General features: G+C 47.5%; 8 protein-coding genes across 8 annotated transcripts; 4 read left to right on the top strand and 4 right to left on the bottom strand.

The window, feature by feature from the left end:
- The first annotated feature begins 904 nt into the window (after positions 1-904).
- On the top strand, positions 905-1,221 carry BGZ61DRAFT_468158 (uncharacterized protein). Its single transcript, XM_046247851.1, has one exon. It carries the CDS (start codon positions 997-999, stop codon positions 1,177-1,179), a length of 183 nt encoding a protein of 60 aa, XP_046094024.1. The 5' UTR covers positions 905-996; the 3' UTR covers positions 1,180-1,221.
- Positions 1,222-4,212: 2,991 nt separating this feature from the next.
- Positions 4,213-4,762, top strand: BGZ61DRAFT_487277 (uncharacterized protein; the record flags this gene model as incomplete). The annotated part of the gene is made up of 2 exons (XM_046249950.1): positions 4,213-4,685; positions 4,741-4,762. 2 exons carry the CDS (start codon positions 4,213-4,215, stop codon positions 4,760-4,762), a joined length of 495 nt encoding a protein of 164 aa, XP_046094025.1.
- A 1,298-nt stretch (positions 4,763-6,060) lies between these two features.
- On the bottom strand, positions 6,061-8,298 carry BGZ61DRAFT_524353 (heterokaryon incompatibility protein-domain-containing protein). The gene is made up of 2 exons (XM_046252640.1): positions 7,846-8,298; positions 6,061-7,779 (listed from the first exon to the last, which is right to left on the bottom strand). Exons 1-2 carry the CDS (start codon positions 8,270-8,272, stop codon positions 6,134-6,136), a joined length of 2,073 nt encoding a protein of 690 aa, XP_046094026.1. The 5' UTR covers positions 8,273-8,298; the 3' UTR covers positions 6,061-6,133.
- A 552-nt stretch (positions 8,299-8,850) lies between these two features.
- Positions 8,851-9,525, bottom strand: BGZ61DRAFT_205905 (actin cortical patch SUR7/pH-response regulator pali; the record flags this gene model as incomplete). The annotated part of the gene is made up of 2 exons (XM_046237959.1): positions 8,851-9,346; positions 9,398-9,525. Coding segments are annotated over 2 exons (624 nt in total), but the record flags the coding sequence as incomplete, so codon positions are not given.
- A 1,734-nt stretch (positions 9,526-11,259) lies between these two features.
- Positions 11,260-12,319, top strand: BGZ61DRAFT_468162 (PLC-like phosphodiesterase). The gene has a single exon (XM_046247852.1). The coding sequence runs from the start codon at positions 11,355-11,357 to the stop codon at positions 12,273-12,275; it is 921 nt and encodes a 306-aa protein (XP_046094028.1). The 5' UTR covers positions 11,260-11,354; the 3' UTR covers positions 12,276-12,319.
- Positions 12,320-13,376: 1,057 nt separating this feature from the next.
- BGZ61DRAFT_487281 (uncharacterized protein) lies at positions 13,377-13,808 on the bottom strand (the record flags this gene model as incomplete). The annotated part of the gene is made up of 1 exon (XM_046249951.1): positions 13,377-13,808. The coding sequence occupies one exon, from the start codon at positions 13,806-13,808 to the stop codon at positions 13,377-13,379; it is 432 nt and encodes a 143-aa protein (XP_046094029.1).
- A 72-nt stretch (positions 13,809-13,880) lies between these two features.
- On the bottom strand, positions 13,881-18,163 carry BGZ61DRAFT_594853 (heterokaryon incompatibility protein-domain-containing protein; the record flags this gene model as incomplete). Its single annotated transcript, XM_046256871.1, has 6 exons — positions 17,196-18,163; positions 16,623-17,143; positions 15,917-16,394; positions 15,035-15,116; positions 14,251-14,976; positions 13,881-14,167 (listed from the first exon to the last, which is right to left on the bottom strand). The coding sequence occupies exons 1-6, from the start codon at positions 17,859-17,861 to the stop codon at positions 13,881-13,883; spliced, it is 2,760 nt and encodes a 919-aa protein (XP_046094030.1). The 5' UTR covers positions 17,862-18,163.
- A 730-nt stretch (positions 18,164-18,893) lies between these two features.
- BGZ61DRAFT_541664 (kinase-like domain-containing protein) lies at positions 18,894-20,492 on the top strand (the record flags this gene model as incomplete). The annotated part of the gene is made up of 3 exons (XM_046255067.1): positions 18,894-19,442; positions 19,494-19,623; positions 19,741-20,492. 3 exons carry the CDS (start codon positions 18,894-18,896, stop codon positions 20,490-20,492), a joined length of 1,431 nt encoding a protein of 476 aa, XP_046094031.1.
- Between the last annotated feature and the right edge of the window lie 758 nt (positions 20,493-21,250).

Genomic DNA, 21,250 nt, shown 5'->3' on the forward strand with positions numbered 1-21,250 from the left:
GGTGAGTTTGGGATCTGTGTTAGGTGAAAAAGTGGGTACGTTATGGTTCTGCTGGTTGTAACCGCCTGGTCTCAACCTAGGCCGTAACAATCAATATCATCATCTTTAGGCTCCACTATCGTCTTGATCATTATTGCCCTAATTGACTTATCCGTACTGGATCCGACAACTTCTTAAATAAAGTTTTATAAAATCCAAGGAAAATACTACTCTATCACTATACTATAGTAAATATATGAGTAATATTTAGTCATTTCTATGCTCAATCAAAGTCATAAGGCAAGGCCAAAAGTGAGGATATAAACTAATCCAACCTAGTCTTGGTGGCGACAGTATCTATGTCAAAATCTGTGCACGAATTTGATGTGGCTATAGCAGCGACCGTATCCTTGTGGCAATAGTTCTGTGCTTGATGGTTACACTATCCCTGTCAGCTGAGCAAACGGAAAAGTCCCGACAGTCCGTGAGAACCAAAAACAAATAGATCCTTTTTTAAACAAGCTCAAGTGAAATACTAGAGCATTCTAACTCATCCCAATGACTCATTAACTGCTTTTCTTTTCTTGTTGTCGCTGTATTTGTATTGCAAGTTGTTGACCTCGTCGTCGACTCTATACCTTACAACCAATCAGAATTTAGCGGTCAAAGCTAAACCACATTCGATTTTCGCAGCCAGATCTAAGCTCCTTTAGGAATAGTACCAGCGCAAAAACGGCTCTAGACCTTATCCAGCTTTATATTGCTTTTAAAGCTCATCAGGATATCGCATGCCCCTGTACAGTTGGATTCCGGCGATGTGCATCAAATTAATCGCTTATCTAATGCATATTACATAATGTAAGTTTCATTTCGGGATCGCAACGGGTTTCATGTTAAGAGGGGCGATCTCTATGACTTTCCATAACCTCGCTGACATGTAGTTGAGGTTGAGGAAGCCCAATATACTCAACTGCAGTTCCTTCAATTCCCCTTTCTTAACTACCTGACCATCATATTATGGAAACTCCCCATTCTACTATCATCCCAGAAAAGCGGAAGCGTGGTCGGCCTCCAAAATATACCACATCCAAAGGGAAGGCTAAGGTGGATGTAGAGCAGAAGCGGGCGAGGCGGCAGGCAGTGGCCTCTGCGCAACGCGATACGGCGCATGCCAACTTCTACAACCCAGTATTTCACTAAGAGTCAGGGGGAGGTGCTGGGTGGACGAATACGATAATCGATCCTCATTTTTTGGCCAATCCCACGGGCGCACCAGGACTTAACTGCATGGATATCTCGGAATTCTTCCCCCCCCCGCCAGTCCTCCGCCGCCAGAAGACATAGAAGAGCAAGGTACATCAGATGTTGGCATTACTATAGATGCAGTGGATTCACCCTCTATGCCAAATCATAAGAGCCCTGATCCTAACATTAACTTCGATATAACTTCGCAAACCTCGCCCGAGGCGGAGAACGATGAGCAAGATCCAGTCAGACACCTTGCACAGGAGTTGACAGAGCAACTCGCAAAATTTCGAGATGCTGCAATGACTGCTACCAAGCAGCAGAGTATTACCGAACAGAAGACCCAAATAAACACATCAGTCTCGCAATATATCTGGAATTTATACCCGAGCTGGTTCCTGACATCCTTGGCTCTGCGACTATAGCACACCAAAAAGATGATCTAGCTGGAAAACTGGATGCTGCAGCCCGAAGAGAGATGTTCTGTGGAATCTCCTCCAGAGATGAGATACCTTGTATTTGCTTGAGCGAAGACGATCGGGTTATAGATAATGCCGGGGTTTCCTTTGATGTGGATAGCATCATAGTATTCCCGAGTTGCCTTGCGGTTGCCAAGCAGGGCATTCGATAGTCTCCTACCTGAATGACTGTATCTAATTTTCAGTCTAATCTTCACCTCCGCTTAAGGCTAGTTACTTACTTTAATAAGATTAGAAGATAATATAAAGTCCACTGACTAGTCCACCAAACTCCCTATTATATATTTGGCTGTGTTATTAGATTTGAGGACATATCTCTATACTTCTTATTTCCCAATTTATATCGGGAGGAGCAAAATTACAGTCGGCTCCGGGATAAAGACTTTCGGCTGTGGATAAACGGTATTCTGCTCCCAGCAATATACCAATACTACAGCAGTGCCTATATTTAGTATTATCCAGCGAGCTATAACTACAGTTATTACAATTCCACCGCCCATAGAGTGAAGATACTTGCCCAATGTGTGCATCTAGTAGTACAAGAATAGCAATTAGTATACTATCTACTCCTGGAGGTACTGGCGGATATTTGGGTTAATATCCTCACTACTGTTTAAGAACTAGGATTTTAACAGTTCCAGGATGTTAATATCCTCCTTTAAGCAAAGAACCTTAAGGTTCTTACAAAAGACATCACCTGGGAGAAAATAGTATTACGCTTTTATAAGTATTGGGCTAATACTATTGATAAGAGCTATATCACGTCGGACCTCTGCTTTAACATCGGGAAGGAAACGTGCCCTCACCAGGCATCCAATCTTATACCTTGGAGCAAACTGGCGGCTGAGGCTATTGATGATCCAACGGATATGCGAGCAGAAACACTACTCTACAAGCAGTGTTACTTAGAGTCATATGCCCTCCAGGCCCAGCACGGGTCTACCGATAAAGCGACCCAGAAGCAGGTCTTTTATCCTTTCAGTATGCTAAAAGGTACAGGAAGCTTGACTATTAAGGCTGGCAAGCGCTCTCCACAGCGCGCTGCTGGACTTCTTTATTCTTAATTCTATCCTAGTGTTAAAAGGAGGTCTTCGCAGCTGGCAATATTTATCCATTCACAAACACAGCTATCGAGACACTTGCCCTCAATAAGAAGCTAAGAAAGATATGGGAACTTATTAGAGGTGGTCCCAGCTACCAGCAAGCTGTATTAATTAAGGCATATCTATACACGAAGCTCCGATGCTATTATACCTTACTAGGATCTATGCAGAAATCTTTTAGTATTAGAGAAGAGTATTGTATTTCTAAGGAGCTATTCTATGCTATTAATAGCCAACTTCGCTCCCGAGAGCTCCACAACAAGCGCCTTGTCGTGCCTACTAATAATAGCTCCCCGTACTATAGTTTCACGACTAATATTTTGCTTCAATAGGTGCGGTGGAATATCAACAAGTTTTGTATAGGGTTCGAGATGGTATACAGCTTTCAGGACCCGCACTTTGTGACTTAGGAGCACACAAGAATCATGCTCATGTTTCTTTGCTGCCTCTAATTCTTATATTCAGGTAGACTGATACAGAAAGTCGGCGGTTGCTGGCAAGACGTACGGCAGCAACCTGATCCGCGCCAGCCAAACGGCCTTCGTCGTTACGAAGGACTTGGGTTTAAGTGCACTATAGAGACGTACGGCTATGCTTGGTTTCTCGATAAGATCAACTGGAATACGCTCACTTTCTGGCAACCCCATGCGGCTTATATGATGTTCAACAACCTATTAATGCAGGCTGCTTACCACGCTCGATATCGTCAAGTTCGCGACGTTTGTATTGACTTTATTCGAGTTAACAAGGCTCGCCAATAGATACTGGATTTAGTGCAGTACCTAGCTGCCTGGAACTCTTGGAGAAGTACCTACAACAGCTCTGTTTATGTACTTTTCGAAAAGATATTTTCACTTATATCAAATCAGTTCTGCATCCAGAGCATACAGAGGCTGCACTATCAGGAGGGGTTCCTCTCTGCTACGACAGTGTGGATAAAGTCCTGATTGAGCGGCATCGTCTGCCTCAGCTCGCATATGGACATCGGTTGGCGGTAAAGAACATTAATGTATTGTTTGCTTAGCTCTGGGAATAGAAAGATAGCCGGTTCAAACGGAAAGGATGGAATGATAAGCCGTATTGTATGTTGTATCAGCAGAGCTTTTACGCTGTTAATACTGCACGAGGTAAAGACAGTGCTCGCAAGTGGCGGCAAGAGCTGAAGAATTCATTCCTCAGAAGCCATTGGATAATTCCTTACCCACAAAGTCAGGGATTCATGTGCAAGGATAAAGAAACAAAAGAATTTGTATGCTGGCCTAGCTTTTACTCTGGTCTTAACTGCTACTATACACAACTGAAGAAGCTTGGGTCTCTTACTCAGCCCCTGCCTGCTTCTAACATTAAACACCATCCGAGCAATAGATAGAAGCTAGCGCCAGGGTATTTCACCCACCGACAGTCATATGCCGTATGTTGTTCAAGCCGAGCAAATGAGCTGGACAGCTCCGAAATCGATGCTGGTGGATATGACTTCGCCGCTGACTCTAACAACGACGAATTTGCAGGAGTTGACTCTCAATGATAACGATCTGCCGCAAGTAGACTTGATTGACAAACGAATTAAGCTTGTTGAGAAGATCAGGAAGAGAACGGAAATTGCAAAAGAATATCTGCAATCATCTTTCGTCACAGAACTGACAGAATCACTCCGGATCGCAGGAGTCATTGTGTACCACAAGGAATTTATAAAAGCGTTTGAGGAAGACGGCTATATCGCGAAAGATGGCGATGAGGGTCTTTCGATGGACGTGCTTCTTTGCCAGATATACCTCAGGGAACTAGATGGATGGCTTGAGGGACGAGTGGCAGATCTGGAGCATGATGAGGATCCTAAGAATATTATCGCCACGACGGGGGGGCGGAGACGAAGGCGCAGGTATGTAGCGCGACAAGTTGCCCCAGAGTCATGAAACAGCTTGGAGGCGGTGTAGGCTCGACATGCTATTTCCATGAGCGCTCACCAAGCCCAAACATACAACTTGAGGCAACTAAATCGGAATGGCAGCGCACCCAGAGACATGTGCGTTACAGTTGCCCTGATATTATATCGGCCCTGCAGCATCTAAAATCGGAAACCTTGCCTTGGAACGAATGCAGCGAGCAGGTTCACTCTTGATCTCCTAGCCTTGTTGTTTCTACATCTCCCCTTACTAAATGATGTGAGCTTTCCACCACAATGTGCCAAAATGGCAGAATCCTGCATGAACCGTGATTCAATTCAACCAGCTACCTTAAGGTTGTTCTACTTTGAACTTGACACCCTGGCTGTTAATACTTGGATTGCTTCAATCATCTTATTCTGGCCGCAAAATTATGGTTTCGTGACTGCGGCTGCGTAATTGTTCGAATACGTAGAGAGAGTGATTTAGAAAGTTGGGCCCCCTGGAGGACCCGGAGGGTCTTTTTATTGTTTCTGATTGGTCGGAGGCGTCTACTCCAGGGTCCCGATCCATTACACCAGATACACTTATTGATGTAGGTGTACGCTACACGTACATCCACGTACACTCCACTGGAACAATTTTACACATCAATACACTCAATTTCAGGCCTCCGTTGATGTAATTGATGTATCTAGGCGTATCTAAGGTCGAGTTTTTGCCCAGAAGTAAGGCTATTCCCAGCCTTCCGAAAGGTTGACGTTGGGCCATATTTTGGTGTTTTGGAGGGGGTTGGACCCCACCACTGCCACCACTGCCACCACTGCCACATTGTCACGAGCTGCGCGGCTTTCCCTATAAGCGCATACCAATCATAGTATGAAAGAGCCTTGAATTCTAACAGAGCAAAGGGCGGCTGCCGCGGTCTCGTACGTTTGAGCGAAGCCCCTTTAGTGGGTCTGCGCGGACCAATCATTCAGAGCGCCTTGCAACAGATAACACCTCTTATCGGAGTCCTCGAGCACGGACCATTTCCTTCGTGCTTTTGGTCCTTAACGTCAAAAGCGAGGATAAAATTCGTCAAGAGTGCTGCAAGAAAAGTTTGATGGTAAATATAGAATCTAGGATTATTGGGCTTTCGATTGATCCAAATTTTACGGCGTTCGAGACGTTTTCGATGGTTACTGAGGCAGAAGCATTCCCTGGGTCATCCGTCTCCAACCTACCAAACACACGCTTAACTCTACCTCCATTTCCATGTCTTATGTCTTATGTCTTACGTCTTATGTCTTATGTCTTATGTCTTATGTCTTATGTCTTATGTCTTATGAAGGTCCTCTAAATTTGTATGGGCGATTTCAGTTTAATCGCCGGAGAATAATACCTAGGTAAGAAGATTAAGCCTTGAAAGTAACTCTCGACACCCGCAACTAGACCCCAGACACTATACTAAAGCAACGGCTTGAAGCATGTCATCAAGGTCATGACTAGCTACATGGTCTTTGGAAAAAATATATATCAACCCAAATCGTCTGTAGGTTCTGGACATTTCATCGCTTACCCCCTCTAGTAAGATCCCGATGTACTCGGTATCCGTCGTAGAACCTGTTTCTTCCGCTTCGCTTACGAGTAAAACTGACACCTCAAGGACATACCCGAAGTCCACAGAATCAGGGGTTGGTTGATCAGTCCAGGAGTGTGAGTCATCTTGCTCTGGCTGATCGTCAAGAATATACCGGCAAGAACGTCCTTGTAGGTCAATGTCGCCGTCCTGGATGTAGCCTTCAATGCCGGAGCTCAATTGGGTACCAGTAATGACTAGTGTTAAATTGATTAACGGAGCTTTGATGTGCAGCCTCGTATCAGAAGGTTCGATAGAGGTCGTGTTCCCATAGAGAGTGGGGAATCGTCTTGGATGGATGTCGTGAATTAACGATGAGCTCCGATGGTTACGGTAATCAAACTCGACGGGCCCTCTCGAAGCCCAAGACCAGGTAGGGAATCGAGATTCATTCCGTGTTCTCCGAGGGAACTCGGGACGGGAGTGCCATATGAGTCCCTGCATAAGATGAGATCGGAACACGCCGATGAAGTATTCGTCGCTCCATTGCTGTGAAAGGCGTTGAGCAATGCCATGAATGGCATAAAGACGATCTCTTGAGTAGGTCAAATCCATACACGAGAAGCGACTGACGAGCTCGCACCAACCGGTGCCCAGAGCATCGATATCGGACCTTTCCAAAACGTCCCGAACACCAAAGGGATAGGAACTCGACTTCCTCTTTTGACTGATTTCGAGTATACCGTGAAAGCTTCGACATTCCCGGAATAAGCCCTTTGCGGTCCAATGCAGTATTCTTGGTGAGAGTAACCACTCTTGGAAATACCATCCACGTTTCATCAAAGGCGACTTTTCGAGGGCTTCCCTCAACGCCGTATCAGGGTGATCGTCAAAGCTTGGGGGATCAAGCGAAAAAGAACGTGTTTCCAATAGAGGAGGCTTTAGAGCAGCAACGATAACGCCTTGGATAGGATACCTCCCAAGCGGCCTCTCGTTGAGGAATCCTTCCGAGCTATTACTAGCGAGCGAGGCAGATATGCAACACTGGGCATTAGCGTAGTAATCCCCCATCTTTGCCGATTCTTTTTCGAAATCGCCGGGGTCGTCATCTCCTGATGACTGGATGATGCAAATGGCATCGACCCACAAGTATTGGTATTCCATCATTCTTGTCAAAGTGATAGCATCTCGAATAGTTCTTGGAAGGCCAGCTATAGCGAAACCATCTCGGCGATTCTGGAGGTTGTCTACTGTTGTTTTGGCGATGTCGTTCCCTTTGCCCCAACAATAACTCAAAATCAGATAGGGATACATCGTACTTCCGAGGCGATTGTCCGTTTCCACAAGCTTCACTGTGTCACTTTGAGGCTTGCCAACGTCAACGAGTCGAGTCGGGATCAACCCCCCCACATTTGTCTGCCTGCAATGCCGGTGATCCCCTTGTCCAAAGCAACATTCGTTCATCCAAGGACGAATCTGTGCCTGAACAAGGTCATTTAGATCATCAAAAATACCGCTGGGAGTGAACCCTGTAAATAGGATTTTATCAGCAGACTCTTCCGGCTATGGTAGTTGATAAATGAAGTGCAGCATACGTCTGATGCGAAAAGTGTTTTCTACATCTAAATCACTTGCGCAGCCAGACCATCTGAAAGACACATCAATGCTCTCGGTGTCAAGTGTGTTTTCCAGAAATATGTTAATGCGTTGAAACTTGTCATCCCGATAGCTTATACTAAACTCCAGCAAGGTTTCGGTAGGTGGTTCTAGGCCTTGGAAGCAATTAATTATGTATGCCCAGAACAACTGGCAAAGGCGGCAACCCAAGTCGGCTGATTGGCGGAGAGGGGCAAGGGTTTTGTAATGAGAAAACTCATCGCGGTCCAGGCCCAAATGGTATCCAAAAAAATGTTGTTCTGGCCAAGGGATATCCTTGCAGTAATTGCAAAACCATAACGAAAAATTTGACATAGAGGAAGTAGTCGCTTGGAAGCACGCGGCGGTACGGTTGAGTGAGGACATTCGGGATAAACGGTTGTCTGACACCTCCAAACTTCAGGATAACGGGGGAGTGGATTAATTGAACGCTGCGATATATACCGCGGGCGAGAACTTAAATAACCCATCCATCAGGCTTGCCATGGATGCCTGACCATTAGGTCCTTTCACTGCCCAATTCAAAATGGTTGGAGAATTTGAAGGAGTGCTAACTTGATTAGGAAAGCGTCACGCTCTCACACCTAAAATGGCTAGCTGTACTAATCTCGAAGAGGAAAGCGTCACGCTCAACCGCCGATGGCTGTCGTGGTCGTCGACTTTAACAGTAAGCTACGACACGACATAGACCGTGTGGACTAGAAGGATCTCTCTCTCATTATTCAAGCATTTAACTCCCTACGAAGCCGGTGGAACGTCACGGATTCTGGTTGCGGCCTTAAAAACCTATTTCCTAGTTGGCCCCTGGAGTTCATTCTGCTTCTATATTCCATGTTCTTCAACCCTGGAAACCCAACATGTAGCTTCTTCTAGTTGACGAATGTCTCTCTTCTTCGTTGAAAGAAAAGTCTGGGTAGCGATGTCATGTGCATTCGCTCTGACATGGAGGGTTGCGTCTCTGAGGAAGTTTGTCGTCGGTCAGGTGTCCAGCAACACCCCATGATAGCATGGAGCAGGAAGGCGACGTCGGTAAAGACGGCGGCGATCCACATGAAGGCAAACATCTTAACACCGATGTTGGCCTTGATGTTGAGCTGGTTCTGTGCCGTCAGAGCGACTTTGGCGGCAATGCTAATGACGGTCGCGATGACAGCGACGAGAGAGACAAGAATGGCGGCGATAGCGCCGATGATAGAAAGTACCAGACCCCACCAGCAGGTGCGTACGACAAGGCAGCTGAGGAGCATGAGGACAAAGTTGACGCAGATGCCGGCCATAAAGGAAGCGTATATGATTTTAGAGCCAATCTCGAGGAGTTTCAAGACGGTGACGACCTGAGACGGGAGCGCAATCTGGCCACCCGCAAGCAGTTCGCTAACTAGGATCTCAACGGGGTTGAACCAGTAGAAGGCCTTTGGCTTAGAGCAATAAGTGACTCCCCTGACGGTGTCATATTAGCAGGATTCTCAGCGTAGAGGAAGTTTGATGTACTCATCGAGATAACCCTCGCAAAAGTTCCATAGTCCAAACTGATAGAAATCATGTAGACCGAGACTTCGCACGACCGAGTTAAGAAGATCTGAGTTCTTGACAGAGATGGGGATGACCTGAGAAACGTCGAGTTGGAGGAAGTAGATGCCGTTGAGAACGGAGTTGACATTTGTGTTGCCGATTATGACGACGATTAGGAAGGGAATCGTAATAAAGTAGAAGATGGCAGATGCGATAGCCGTGTTTCGCCTATATTTATCCATGATTGATGAAGCTGATGATGATGATATGTGGCTATGATGGCCAGCCAATTCACTGCTAGAGGAGGGGGAGTCGCTGAACGGCCCGCTTATTTTCGTAATGCGATCGTTCGTGCCTCGAAGATCCAGAAATACGACGAAATATAAACGAAAAGGGCGGACTGGGAATTGAGAAGAGTCTCGTTATCGTCGCTATCCACAAAATAATTTGGCGTTTCGTGAATGTTCTCCCAAAGTGTGCCTGTCGGAGAAAGCGTCTATCAGATCAACCAAGAGCTGGAGCTACCCATACCATGAAGAAGAGGCCGGAGCTGTCGACCTGGCGCAAAAGTCCAGGGATTTCACCTTCACCACCAAAAAAGCTTGCCGCATGACGCTACAGGGTCATGCGCCCATTCTGGGCCCAGCTTGGCGAGGTCAGATGCCGCTAACTTTTACTGGACAGCAGCCCTATACGCACGTGAGAGACTGGAGCTTATTTCCCCACAAGACCTGAGCATCAGTGGAACCCTGCGTTAGGCGGTTCTCAGCTTCAAGGAGGGAGCTTGGCTTAATTTTGTTGAGGGCGCTATTCAGGGCTCTTTGATGGGCCTGGCAGGCCAGCATTCTAACCTCTATAGCTCGAGACCCGTCACCGCAGCTGCGGCCAACGTGATGACGCTTTGCGGTGACAGGAGGAAATACTGTACGGGGTACGTATTCTGTACGCATGACAGCTGACAGTCTTGAAACTCAAAATGGTCACAGGTCCCTGACAGACTGACCCCTCGTAGGTCAGATGTCGATGAGCGGATCCGTAGATTGATAGGGCCTAGGATCCTTGGGAGACAAATCAACTGCTGATTGAATGACTTCAGCGCCTCAAACTCCCCTATTGTCTTAGGCCTGTCCCTCTGAGGCCCGTCCCAAACCGCTGGCATAACGCCCTGGCCAGAGAAAGCCCATATTATTACCGGACTATATCATGGTGGGTTGGCGCACATCATCAACACAAGCCAAGTTTTTCCCTCAACCCAAACTCCGTCTGAAATCGTCTCTCCTTTTTCTGGCCCTATTTCCTCCATTCTTCTGGGGTAAATAACGGGACCCCAAAAGCCAAGCAAGGTTGACTCTCGCAAGTCTGCAGAGCATGATACCCTTCAAACCACCACCAAGACGACATCTTTTAAACGGCCAAGTTGCACCATATCAAATACCACTTTTTTCCTTTCTCAAGGACCTGGGAAAGGATCGCAGCATCTTTTGCGCATCGCTTTAGAGCCTCTGTTGGCTAATTGCCCGCCATGGAGCTCCCTCGCGCAGCTCTCGCCGCCCTGGTACTCGCCTTTAGCCAGGTAGCAGCGCAATCCGTTGACCTCTCAGCAACTTCGGATCTCACCTTTCTCGAAGGCACAAGAGAAGCTCAAATCACAAGGCAGACTGGTCCTCCAACAGGCCCCTATTCTTCTTATGCCTCCAAAATCACACTGCTAAGGTCTAGTGATACTGATCCGGAGTGGCTCACCAGCACCCTGACTAGTCTCTTCCCTACGGTTGCCACAGGAACTATCACCGCTGTAACCCACTTGACTGAGACTGAGACGGGAACGGTGGCGAAAAATGGAAGAGAGACAAGCACGACTCGAGCAAAGCCAACCGAGGCCCAACCCTGCAACAAGTATATCGAGCTTTGCAAGCGCAAGTATAGCAATATCACCATGGTCGGCGCGCACAACTCACCCTTCGTGAGACCTGGAAACGCCGCCTCTAACCAAGAGCTTCCCGTCCGGACGCAGCTCAACGACGGCATCCGCTTCATCCAGGCGCAGATTCGATGGCCGACTAACGGATTGGTGCCGCACTTCTGCCATACGTCATGCGATTTGCTCGACGCTGGCCCTATTACTGAGTGGCTCACCGAGGTGCGAAAATGGGTAGACGAGCATCCCTACGACGTCGTCACCATTCTCCTCGGCAATGGCAACCGTTCTCACCCCGACCTCTATGTTCCATACATTCAGCAGACGGGTATCCTTAAATATGCTTACCACGCTCCCTACCTCCCTATGGCCCTAGACGATTGGCCCACTCTGGAGGAGATGATCATCATGGGCAAGCGAGTCGTTATGTTTACCGACGACGTTTCTGATCAGAAGAAGTACCCCTGGCTTCTGGACGAGTTCAGTCAGGTGTGGGAGACGCCCTTCGACCCCCTGGACCGCGAGTTCCCCTGCACAGTCCAGCGTCCCCCAAACCTGAGAGAGAAGTCCGCCAAGAACCGTCTATACCTCCACAACCACAACCTCAACGTCGAGTTCGACATCTTCGGCACCAAGATTCACGTCCCGGCCGTGGCGCTGCTCAAAGAGACCAACGCTGTCAGCGGCTATGGCAGCCTCGGTCTCGCGGCGAATAACTGCCGGTCAGAATGGGGCCGGGCGCCCAACATCCTCAACGTGGACTATTACAACTATGGCAGCTTTTGTGGGTCGGTATTCGAGGTGGCTGCACAGATAAATAATGTCACGTATGATCGGAACAGCTCCTGCGGCCCTACGAACCCGGCGCCGAGGTTGGCCCAGGCTTCTTTGTGGGTTACTTTGTTGGTGGCTCTCTTGTCGGCTTACCTAATAATCTAGATAGGAACAGGCATTTGATGACTGGTTTGTTAATCGGAAGCAATGTATTTTCTAGGTTTGAGTGTGTGGTTACGGCGCATGGTAGATTTGGCATATGCCGTACAAGGTTCGCTCTACATCAGGGCGCGGAGGTTTCAGTTCCGTTTCAGAGACATTCGAATTGACTCATATTCATGGCATTCTTAATCTTGTTTACGTGCTTGCGTGGATTTATCAACCAGACACTGAGCCCATAGTGTAAGCCACAATGGCTGGCTATCCAGGCTGGCGATCCATTCCACGTCCACCGTCCACGCATCCACGCCGTGGAAATGGATGGTCCGTGCATCCATTTCCATCCATTCCATGGAGCTGGCCGTTACATAATCCACCCATCCACGCCATGGTTCCGTGGAATGGATGCGTGGAAATGGAAGCAGGGCTATGGACTGGTAGGGGGGTCCTGGCCTGGTCCCCAAAATGCCCTGTAATTCAGCGTGGACCAACTTGGTCATGGTCGGTAGAGATCTCAAGTGCCTATTTACCAGGCATTTTCACATACAAATTAAGGTATCTTTTGGATGGAAATGGAATGGACCGCCAGCCAGGCTGGGACTTGGCTGAGGCCCTAGACGGGGTCTGTGTGATCTATCTTTACCCATGATTCAGTCTTCTAGTAAAAAGCTTGGGTAAACTTGCGAGTCAGCTGGTAATAGGACTAAACAAAGTTAAACAGTCCAGTTCACAAGCAAACTATAGCTCACAATACTGAGGGTGGTCTTTCATTGCTCTATAGACGTTCCATGTTGAGCGAAGTCTTGAACATAATGCCGTTTGGAGGCTCAGTTTTGACCATGGTTTGGTGGAACTCAGCAAAGATCCACATGATGTGTTCGGAACATCATAGTAATACCATGGCGAGCAAAAAAGAGAGTACTTAAGAGAACATGTTGTTGGAGCTCAAGGACAAAGAAATAAGTCCCGATCAGGTTAAAAGAAACACTGAACAACGCTAGCAAATCGTTATCAGATTGCAAAGAAGCGGGAGAACACTGTTGACGTTAGAAAAAGAAACAAGAGGTTGCATCGATCGAGAAAAGGCAGCTAAGCAGATATCTTGTGCTAATGTATCAGCACCTTTGAACCCGGCCCCTCCAATGCGATCCAACTACCAAGCAGTGTTCCAACCCCAACTCTTTCATATGGCATATCATCTGAAACATCCGATCTCTTTGTTATAACAAGAACGTAGTACTTCCGGGCAGCTATATTCGGTGCAACTTCTGGCTTCTGGCTTCCGATCACAACACACCTCAGAGCTCGATCTCCGGGTGGAGCCAATTTGTCGAAAATAATGTGCGGACACGGTAATTCCAGGTTCATCTCTCTAGCTATGCCTGTCAGGATGCTGAATTTGGAATCTCCCGTGTGCCATGATGAGCTCGATGTGCCACTGAAACTCCACGGCGACTGTATCTGCGAGCCGTCCGGCTCGTCCCACTTCACACCATCAAATGGCACATCCATAAAGGTGATACCTCCCTCGTATGCCATCCAAGACTAAGATGGTTGCCGGTATTGTTGAGATGGAAACTTGATGTCTTTTATAGCTTCAATATCTTGCTGCTATAGAAGACTTCTCCTAAAGTAGCGATTAAAGACGCCAAAACCACCAGGTTTGCCAAATGCTCGTATGAGTCGCTGCTCTAAGCCGGCAATGGCAATTGGTCTATCGTATGCCTTGGTGAACTGAAGGGTCGAGTACTGCCGGTAAAGAGATTCGTAAAGACGGATCTGGCTACCTTTCGTAGAGTTCGTGGCAACCTTTGGGGAAACAGGGTCGCTGAGAAATGCGGCTTTGTTGCTGTCCAATATCAGCCAGGCAATAATGAGGATAAAGGAATGCTGTCCCACTTTCTTATTTTGGTAAGTGTTTCTCAGCGAATGCCCTCGCCACATTCCCAGTATGTCTGAGTCTCCGTGAAATAGATCATACGCCGGGCAAGAGCCCTCTCTTGTAGCACCCATCCTCGCTTATTCAATGCCCCGTCTATCACATCCCGCTGAAAGTCATCAATAGCTTCGCAAACGTAAAACGTAGTGCCCGAAGATTTCGAAAACTCAACAAACTTCCTGTTTCGTCGTTTCCCCAGGAAGCCTGATGAAGTTCCCTCGGCGCGGCTCGCAGCAATCACGCAGTACGCAAAGCTGAAGACCTCCTCTATGTGCTCTGCTTCGTCTTTGAAGTCGCCATCGTCACCCTGAATGATACAGATGGAATCTATCCAAAGATATTGTACCTTGAGTTCTCGTGTGACCTTGACTGCATCTTTGAAAGTAGCCGGGAGCTCGTCAAAGGCGATTCCCTCTCCTAAACGATTGTCAATGTTCTTGCTGGTTGTTGAGAAGTGATTGTGACACTTTTCGTCTCCCCAGGGGCGAGACAATGCGATATATCTCAGACCTCCCTGATGAGATAGCCCACAACGTTTTGTATCAGAGAGATGAACCTTGGTCGACCCCATCTCGCCCACATCGATTAGCCTGGTTGGGTTCCTCAGGGGACCGGTTGTGGTATTCTCATGGGAGCATCCGGGGTGATTATCGCAGTCCTGTAACCATTGGCGGAGAAGTTCGAAATATGTCGCGGTCTCGATTTCGGGGAGTAATGGGAAACCTATTTGGATGTCGCCAAAGGGACTGCTGGTAACCGATTCATGGGCTGGGTGTCTATCAGCCTATGATGCATGAACTCCCTGGCCTGGGTTGACTGCACATACTTCCGGTTTCGCAAATCGACAAGACACGAGTGGCGCCTGACCCGACTCGGCGGAATTCAACTTCTTCGTACTGAGGATAGATCTGTTGGCCTGGTCCAAGAGTACAGGTGGTAAGCAATAAGTCACAACAGTCGCAAGTCGTTGACCGCTCCTCCAATCCAGTGATGGTATCGCTGATGGGAAGATTCGATATCCAAGAATTTAGCTGCCGACATCGTTCATATTTTTTTGATCTCGGTTGTGCCATGTTGGGTAAAGGGTTAACTCCGTCGAGGCGAAAGAAATCCAGAGCAAAGTGATTGTCGCTCAAGAACTCCCAACTATCATCTAGCTGTTTCATTTTAGTTTCTTGAAAACTAACAGAATACAGAGGCTCATACCGGCTGCAGAGAGAGCGACGTTAGCTATCTATTCATTTTTGCAATGGTGAAAGAGTCAAATTGATATTGGACCTACCACCTAACGCCGAGAAAAATGCCTGCAGTCAGCCAGAGTTCAGAAATATTGGATTCTGGAGCCATCAGAACTCACGTGCTATATCATAATGTCAATAAAATAACGATTCTTGTACTGCCCCATGCGTCGAACTGTCACAACTTACACTCTGAGATTCCAGAAACTTTCCTTCAGCCGTGTACCTTATCATATACTGCCTATATGTGACTTACATACTGTGGCTTGTATTAGGCACTCCATCGGTATTCTATGTAATCATTTCAACTTACAGTCTTCAAAGCCGCGTCAACTTGTCAGTTATCCCTTCTGGGCCTTCATCAAGGTCTTCAATAGGACGCACATTCCATGTCTATATTGAACGTGTGCTCGTTAGCGGTTTTGTGAGTCCTTCAATGATGGGCAGCATTCCGAGCGTAACTAACTAACCCGCTTTTGTGGCAACAACCCAACATAAACCCCAGAGTCCCTTCTAGTTGAGTCTTTTCTCTTTGCTGGGCTGGTAGAGACCGAAGAAAGAGTCGTAGGTGTCGGAGCACCAGATCGGTCCGTCCCAGTGAACAGATAAGCATCCTCGCTTCGTGCCTTTTTCCAGATGCGGAGCATTTCACTCTCCAATTCACCCGCTTTGGCGCGGTACTGGGCGCTAGACTCCTCGGAAGAGCTTGAAGATCTTGGTGGCAAGGCAACCACCAGTAGTCTGTCCCGAACCAACGTGGCAAGATCTCTAATAGCAGTCGGCAGAGACTTGCTGCACTCGGGGTCCTTGTCGAGCATCTGATTGATCAGACTGTTCACAAGTTGGCTAATCTGGGCCGTTCCACCAAGTTGGCCCTGAGTAGCGAAATAGAGAGTTTGATTCGAGTTCCCCGGAGACTTCTTCAAGAAAGTGTTGAGGGTATTATAGCTATAAAGAAGCCAAATTAACGACTCAAAGATGATACAACCTATAGACTATATATCGTAACGTTGTGATCTTGGCTTGTTAGGTTGTGTGATGACCTCAGGGGCCTCTTAGTGCAACGTGGAATGTGTTGTCCCAGTGGACTCTACTCTGCTTAATGTCTTATATTCATATTGCATAGCCAGTCCGAGATCGGCAATCTTCAATGTGCTGAGCCAGATTTTCTCTGACTGTGAAAATGCTAGAATGTTGTCGGGCTTGAGTTCGCCAAGGCGCCAATGTGGCGCAGTGTTTGTAGACTTGGTACTGCTGTCGTCACCGTCTGCGTTGGTAATAATGATGGGGATACCAGCATCGTTCTGTTGCCTGCCGGTTTCCTCTGACTTGTGAGTCACTGTGATGGGCGGCTTCTTCGGAGGTTTGGATTTATGTAATTCACAAAGGGCTCTGACCAAGCCAAGTATTTGCTTTAAAAACCACTCGATGTGTTTTCCATTCAGCTGCAGGTGGATGTTCGGATTATCGTTCCACACGTCTCTAAGAGTGCCGGAATCCGCCCATTCGAATAGAATGAAATGCTTTTGGTCGCGCTTAAAGGCAGCCAAGCGATCAATCAAGTGCGGATGGCAAATATCGCTAATGCCGTCCAGGGCTTTGACCTCGCGCCCCCACGCCGATTCAGTCTTGAACTTCGGTTCGTTTTGGGGACATATGAGCTCCTTAATAGCAACGCGAATAACTTCGGTATTATACTATTTATTTTAGTGTCTGCATGTAGTAACGGTTGTCTTTTGAGTTTCTTACCTTGGGGTGATCTATGTGATCCGCTCGAAGCTTGGCCTCATGGACCGAGCTAAAGTGGCCATGCTTCACATTGTACTTGACCTCTGTGAAAGGTAGAATACAGCCTGTGGGAAAATGTTTCCCTACTCCGCCCCTTTTGAACACTGGTGAGTTGAACTGCTGCTGAATCCTGCAGAAACGCTTCATCTCCAACCCCTTCCACTCATGGAAGGCACTTAGAGCCGCCGCGTGTGTACAGCCAGACTTCAGCTTCCTCTGGAGTACTTTGCAACTCCCATTGGATGAAAGGTCGTCAATGGGCAATTGCATATCGGTGATGTTATGTGTTTGAAGCTGCTCTGCGATCTTGAACAGTGTTTTGTCACACCACCTAGAGCTGAATACAACAGCCAAGAAAATTCGTCTCGCCTCAGTGCAGATAAAAAGGACCAAATCGTCCGTAGCATGTAGAAAGATCATTCTGATTCTCTCTTCAGTTGTTAACCGAAGCACTTCGCCCTGGGGGAGAAATGTTGATCGATTGTCGAAAGCACTTCGCACAAGCGACTCCTCGATCTCGTTTCTCAGGCTGTCCAGTGACTCCAGTGGGGATTCAAAGTCTTCAGATTCTGAAATTTTGCCGAAACAAAGGACCGACTTGAGAGTTGAATTGAGAAAATACAACATACAAAATCGTTGCGGCAAGGCACGGCCTCGTTGGGTGGTGGCTGGGTTCTATTCGTGCTGATGTTTGAAAAGGACTGCCTACGACAGAGTCAAGTAGTTTCAAAGAGAAGGGGGAACCCTTGCTTCAAATCCTTCGGGCGATGCTGGGTACCTTTCCGTTCTCCAGAGACCCATCTGTTCTTTGTAATTCCCCTTGTGCCTGACGGCAAGATAGTTCGCACTTCGCAGGTCGGGTCGTGGGGAGACTTTTTCGTGAGGTGAGGTATTGGTTGTTGGTTGGAGCTGGCATCCATCGAATCAGGACCATAACCAGGCACCAAGGCAAACGATAAGGCAACCCAGCCTACACTTTATGAGGAAACAAGGCAAAGTCAAGTGACTGGGCATTGGAGCCTAGGAGTCAGTCATGCCACCCCGGCCAAGGTTGGGGGCGGGGTAGCAATGCAGATGTGAGGCATTATCACATATATGGACCAATAGGGCTGCTTATCACTTTTTGAGGGTGTGAACACCTACATATCAGTCCAGGGCTGAGCCATATGCAAGGAGACGCAATATTGACCAACGATTCAATAGGATGGGAACCATTCTAGCTTCTATTGGTAACGACTTCACCCCTTCATGCGCCTTGAAATGGGGATATTCCCTGGCAGGGCGCAGCCTTCAACATGCAGATGAACAAACCAAGAAGCAATGATGCAATTGTGACTCAGCCCTTCTGTATCCTTGAAAGGTACGGTATGCAAGCACTAATTACCTGCTCCCCAGCCCGTCCTAAGGTTGTACTGTACACTTATCAACCGGGCCGGAAATGGCCGTCGCAGTCGATGCCTGGCGTCAGCTGGGTTGAAGCTGAACCATTGATCCAAGAGCCGCATATTTCAGGTACTTGGCCATGACCCGTCTCAAAAAGTCGCGCACCGTTGATGCTGCATGAACTTCCTTTTGCCAACATCTCTCTCACGCGATTTTTCCTTCAATCGTTGAAACGAAGCACATGCATTAGTTCCAGCCAAGTGCATACTTGTCGCCATGACTTTCAGTGATGAATTAAGTGACTGTGAAGTCAAGGGCCCTCTTGGGCAGCCGACCTTTCTGCCGTTAAGCTGTCTAAACGAGAAACTCACCAAGCGGAACATTTGCTCGCAGTTGCCTCTCTACACTCGGCTCTTTCATCCTCGTCTCGCTGACAGGATTGCTCGAGACGCCAAAAGGTTATTTGCGATCCTCGTGCTGATAGAGAAACCTCATGCCATGCACTCGATGATTCAAGATGGGTTAACAGATGAGCATCTTTCTCTTTCGCTTGAAGAAGATATTAAACCTAAAAGTGTTTTGATATCCAAAAAGGATGGGAAAGATTCGAAAGAATTCAAGTGTTTTGCCTCCCAAGTGCAAGCCAGGGACTTCTATGAGAGGCAATGGATGGTTCAGGCGCCCTTTTTTAACATCCCCGGTGGACATTTCGAGATGGACACCCACTGCGCTCTACCACTTACTCAGTGCTACGAGGCGGCTTCGGGCCCCTTCGCCGTCGTGTACAAAGGAGCAGTCCATCCAGCCCATCACCAGGGCTTCGGGGTAAGTATTGACTAATCCTAGCCACGAGGTGATCAAGGCTAATGGCCTAAGGCGGACGGATCCGCTCTTCCAGTTGCTGTTAAAGAGTTCAAAACAGAGGAGCTCTTTAAGAAAGAGAAGGAGAATTTGCAACAAATCCAGTCTCTTACCCACAAGCACCTCATCAAGATCATCGCGACCTGTTCAAGAGATCGCTTTTATTATATTCTCTTTCCATAGGCTGAGGGTGGAAACCTGGGAGACTTTTAGAAACGAGAGGATAGTAAACAAACTCGTAAGCTTACTCTATAGTCTCTAGACCAGATGCTGGGTATTTCCGAAGCGCTTTTAGCCTTACACTTGGAAAACTGCCGCTACGGAGACCTCAAGCCAGAGAATGTCCTGCACTTTAAGGAGGGAGCTGAAGATCCTGGAATATTGGTCATTGCGGATGTCGGCGTCTCAAAGTTCTATCAGCAAGTAATAAATATAAGAAATGAGCCAACAGACACCAGGGCTACAACACCGATATACGAAGCGCCGGAAGTACAACCTGACGTGAAAGACCCGCGATCGCGCAGATATGATATGTGGTCAATGGGCTGCATGTTTCTCGAACACATCGTTTGGCTCTTATACGCCCATGATGCTATGCTTCGATTTCGAAACTCTAGGAAGTCCGTGGAACCGGAAATAAGAGACGGCAGCTTCTACAGGCGCGTACAGAGGCCGGGGAAGTCTCGGGATGAGTCCCCAGACCAGTCGTCGGATCAGTTACCAGATCCGAAAGATCTCCTACATCCTACGGTCTTGAAGGCGTTCGAAAAGCTTCGAGAAGACCCAAATTGCCAACCTGGGACGGCACTTGGTGATCTTGTCAAGCTTATTTCCGAAGATTTGATGGTTGGCGTTCATCAGCGTGTTGGAGCCACTGAATTGGTCGACAGGCTGAGAAGAATCGTGGCCGACAGTAAACATCCAGGCTACTTGCGTATTGAATTTGATGATCGAGTGAGCAAACAGCGATTCTTGGATATTTTTTCCGCTTGCCAAGCGGGGGTTGAGCAGTAGGACAATGGGCCGTTAGTGATAAGGAAGCTGTTCCGAGCCAAGACCGGATAGCAGGTGATTAATTGTCACTTACATAGTGTATTGTAGAGATGTGATCCTTCTGAACATGGGTTTCTGACTCGAGTGAGGCCATTCCCACAAAAGAAGCAAATTATTGAGATGACCGTTATGGCCCGCAAATTGGCTACTTAAGATACGAGAGTGTCTGAATATATCTCTGCTTACGCAAGATTGCACGGATCCCGGCTGTGAAGGGCTGGCCCTGGGTTTGTTCAACGAAATGGTGCTGTAAATTGGTCTATCTAAGACTCCTATCAGCGCTTTGCTCAGGGTGACGTTACAAGAGCCAGCCTACCCTACACGCACTAGATAGTGGGTACATCGCATACCGCGCATTTGTAGTGGCGGGGCTGGTATCTCTTAACTTGATGCTGCTAGGTTTGCCACTAAGATAACACGTACCTTAACGTCTCCCACGTTACAAATATTCTTATTGGAAATTAGCCAGATAGGGAATTCAAGCTATAAAATTAGGTGGTTGTTGAAGATACAGGAAGCATATAATTTTAGGCTGTTGCTAGGACGATGGTTTCTATTGCGAGATACCTCTCCTACACAGATTGTCCCAGGTGCGTCGGTTATACACACTAACATATCTTAGTATTTATTAGGTGATGGTATCAAATCGTTTGAACTGTAAATAGCCTAGCGTGTCTCTGGCCTATGAGGCTTATCCTCTTAGGCGGAAAAAATTTCAT

This window comes from Ilyonectria robusta (genome assembly GCF_021365365.1).
Source record: "Ilyonectria robusta strain PMI_751 chromosome Unknown BGZ61scaffold_69, whole genome shotgun sequence".
Taxonomy (NCBI): Eukaryota; Fungi; Ascomycota; class Sordariomycetes; order Hypocreales; family Nectriaceae; genus Ilyonectria; species Ilyonectria robusta.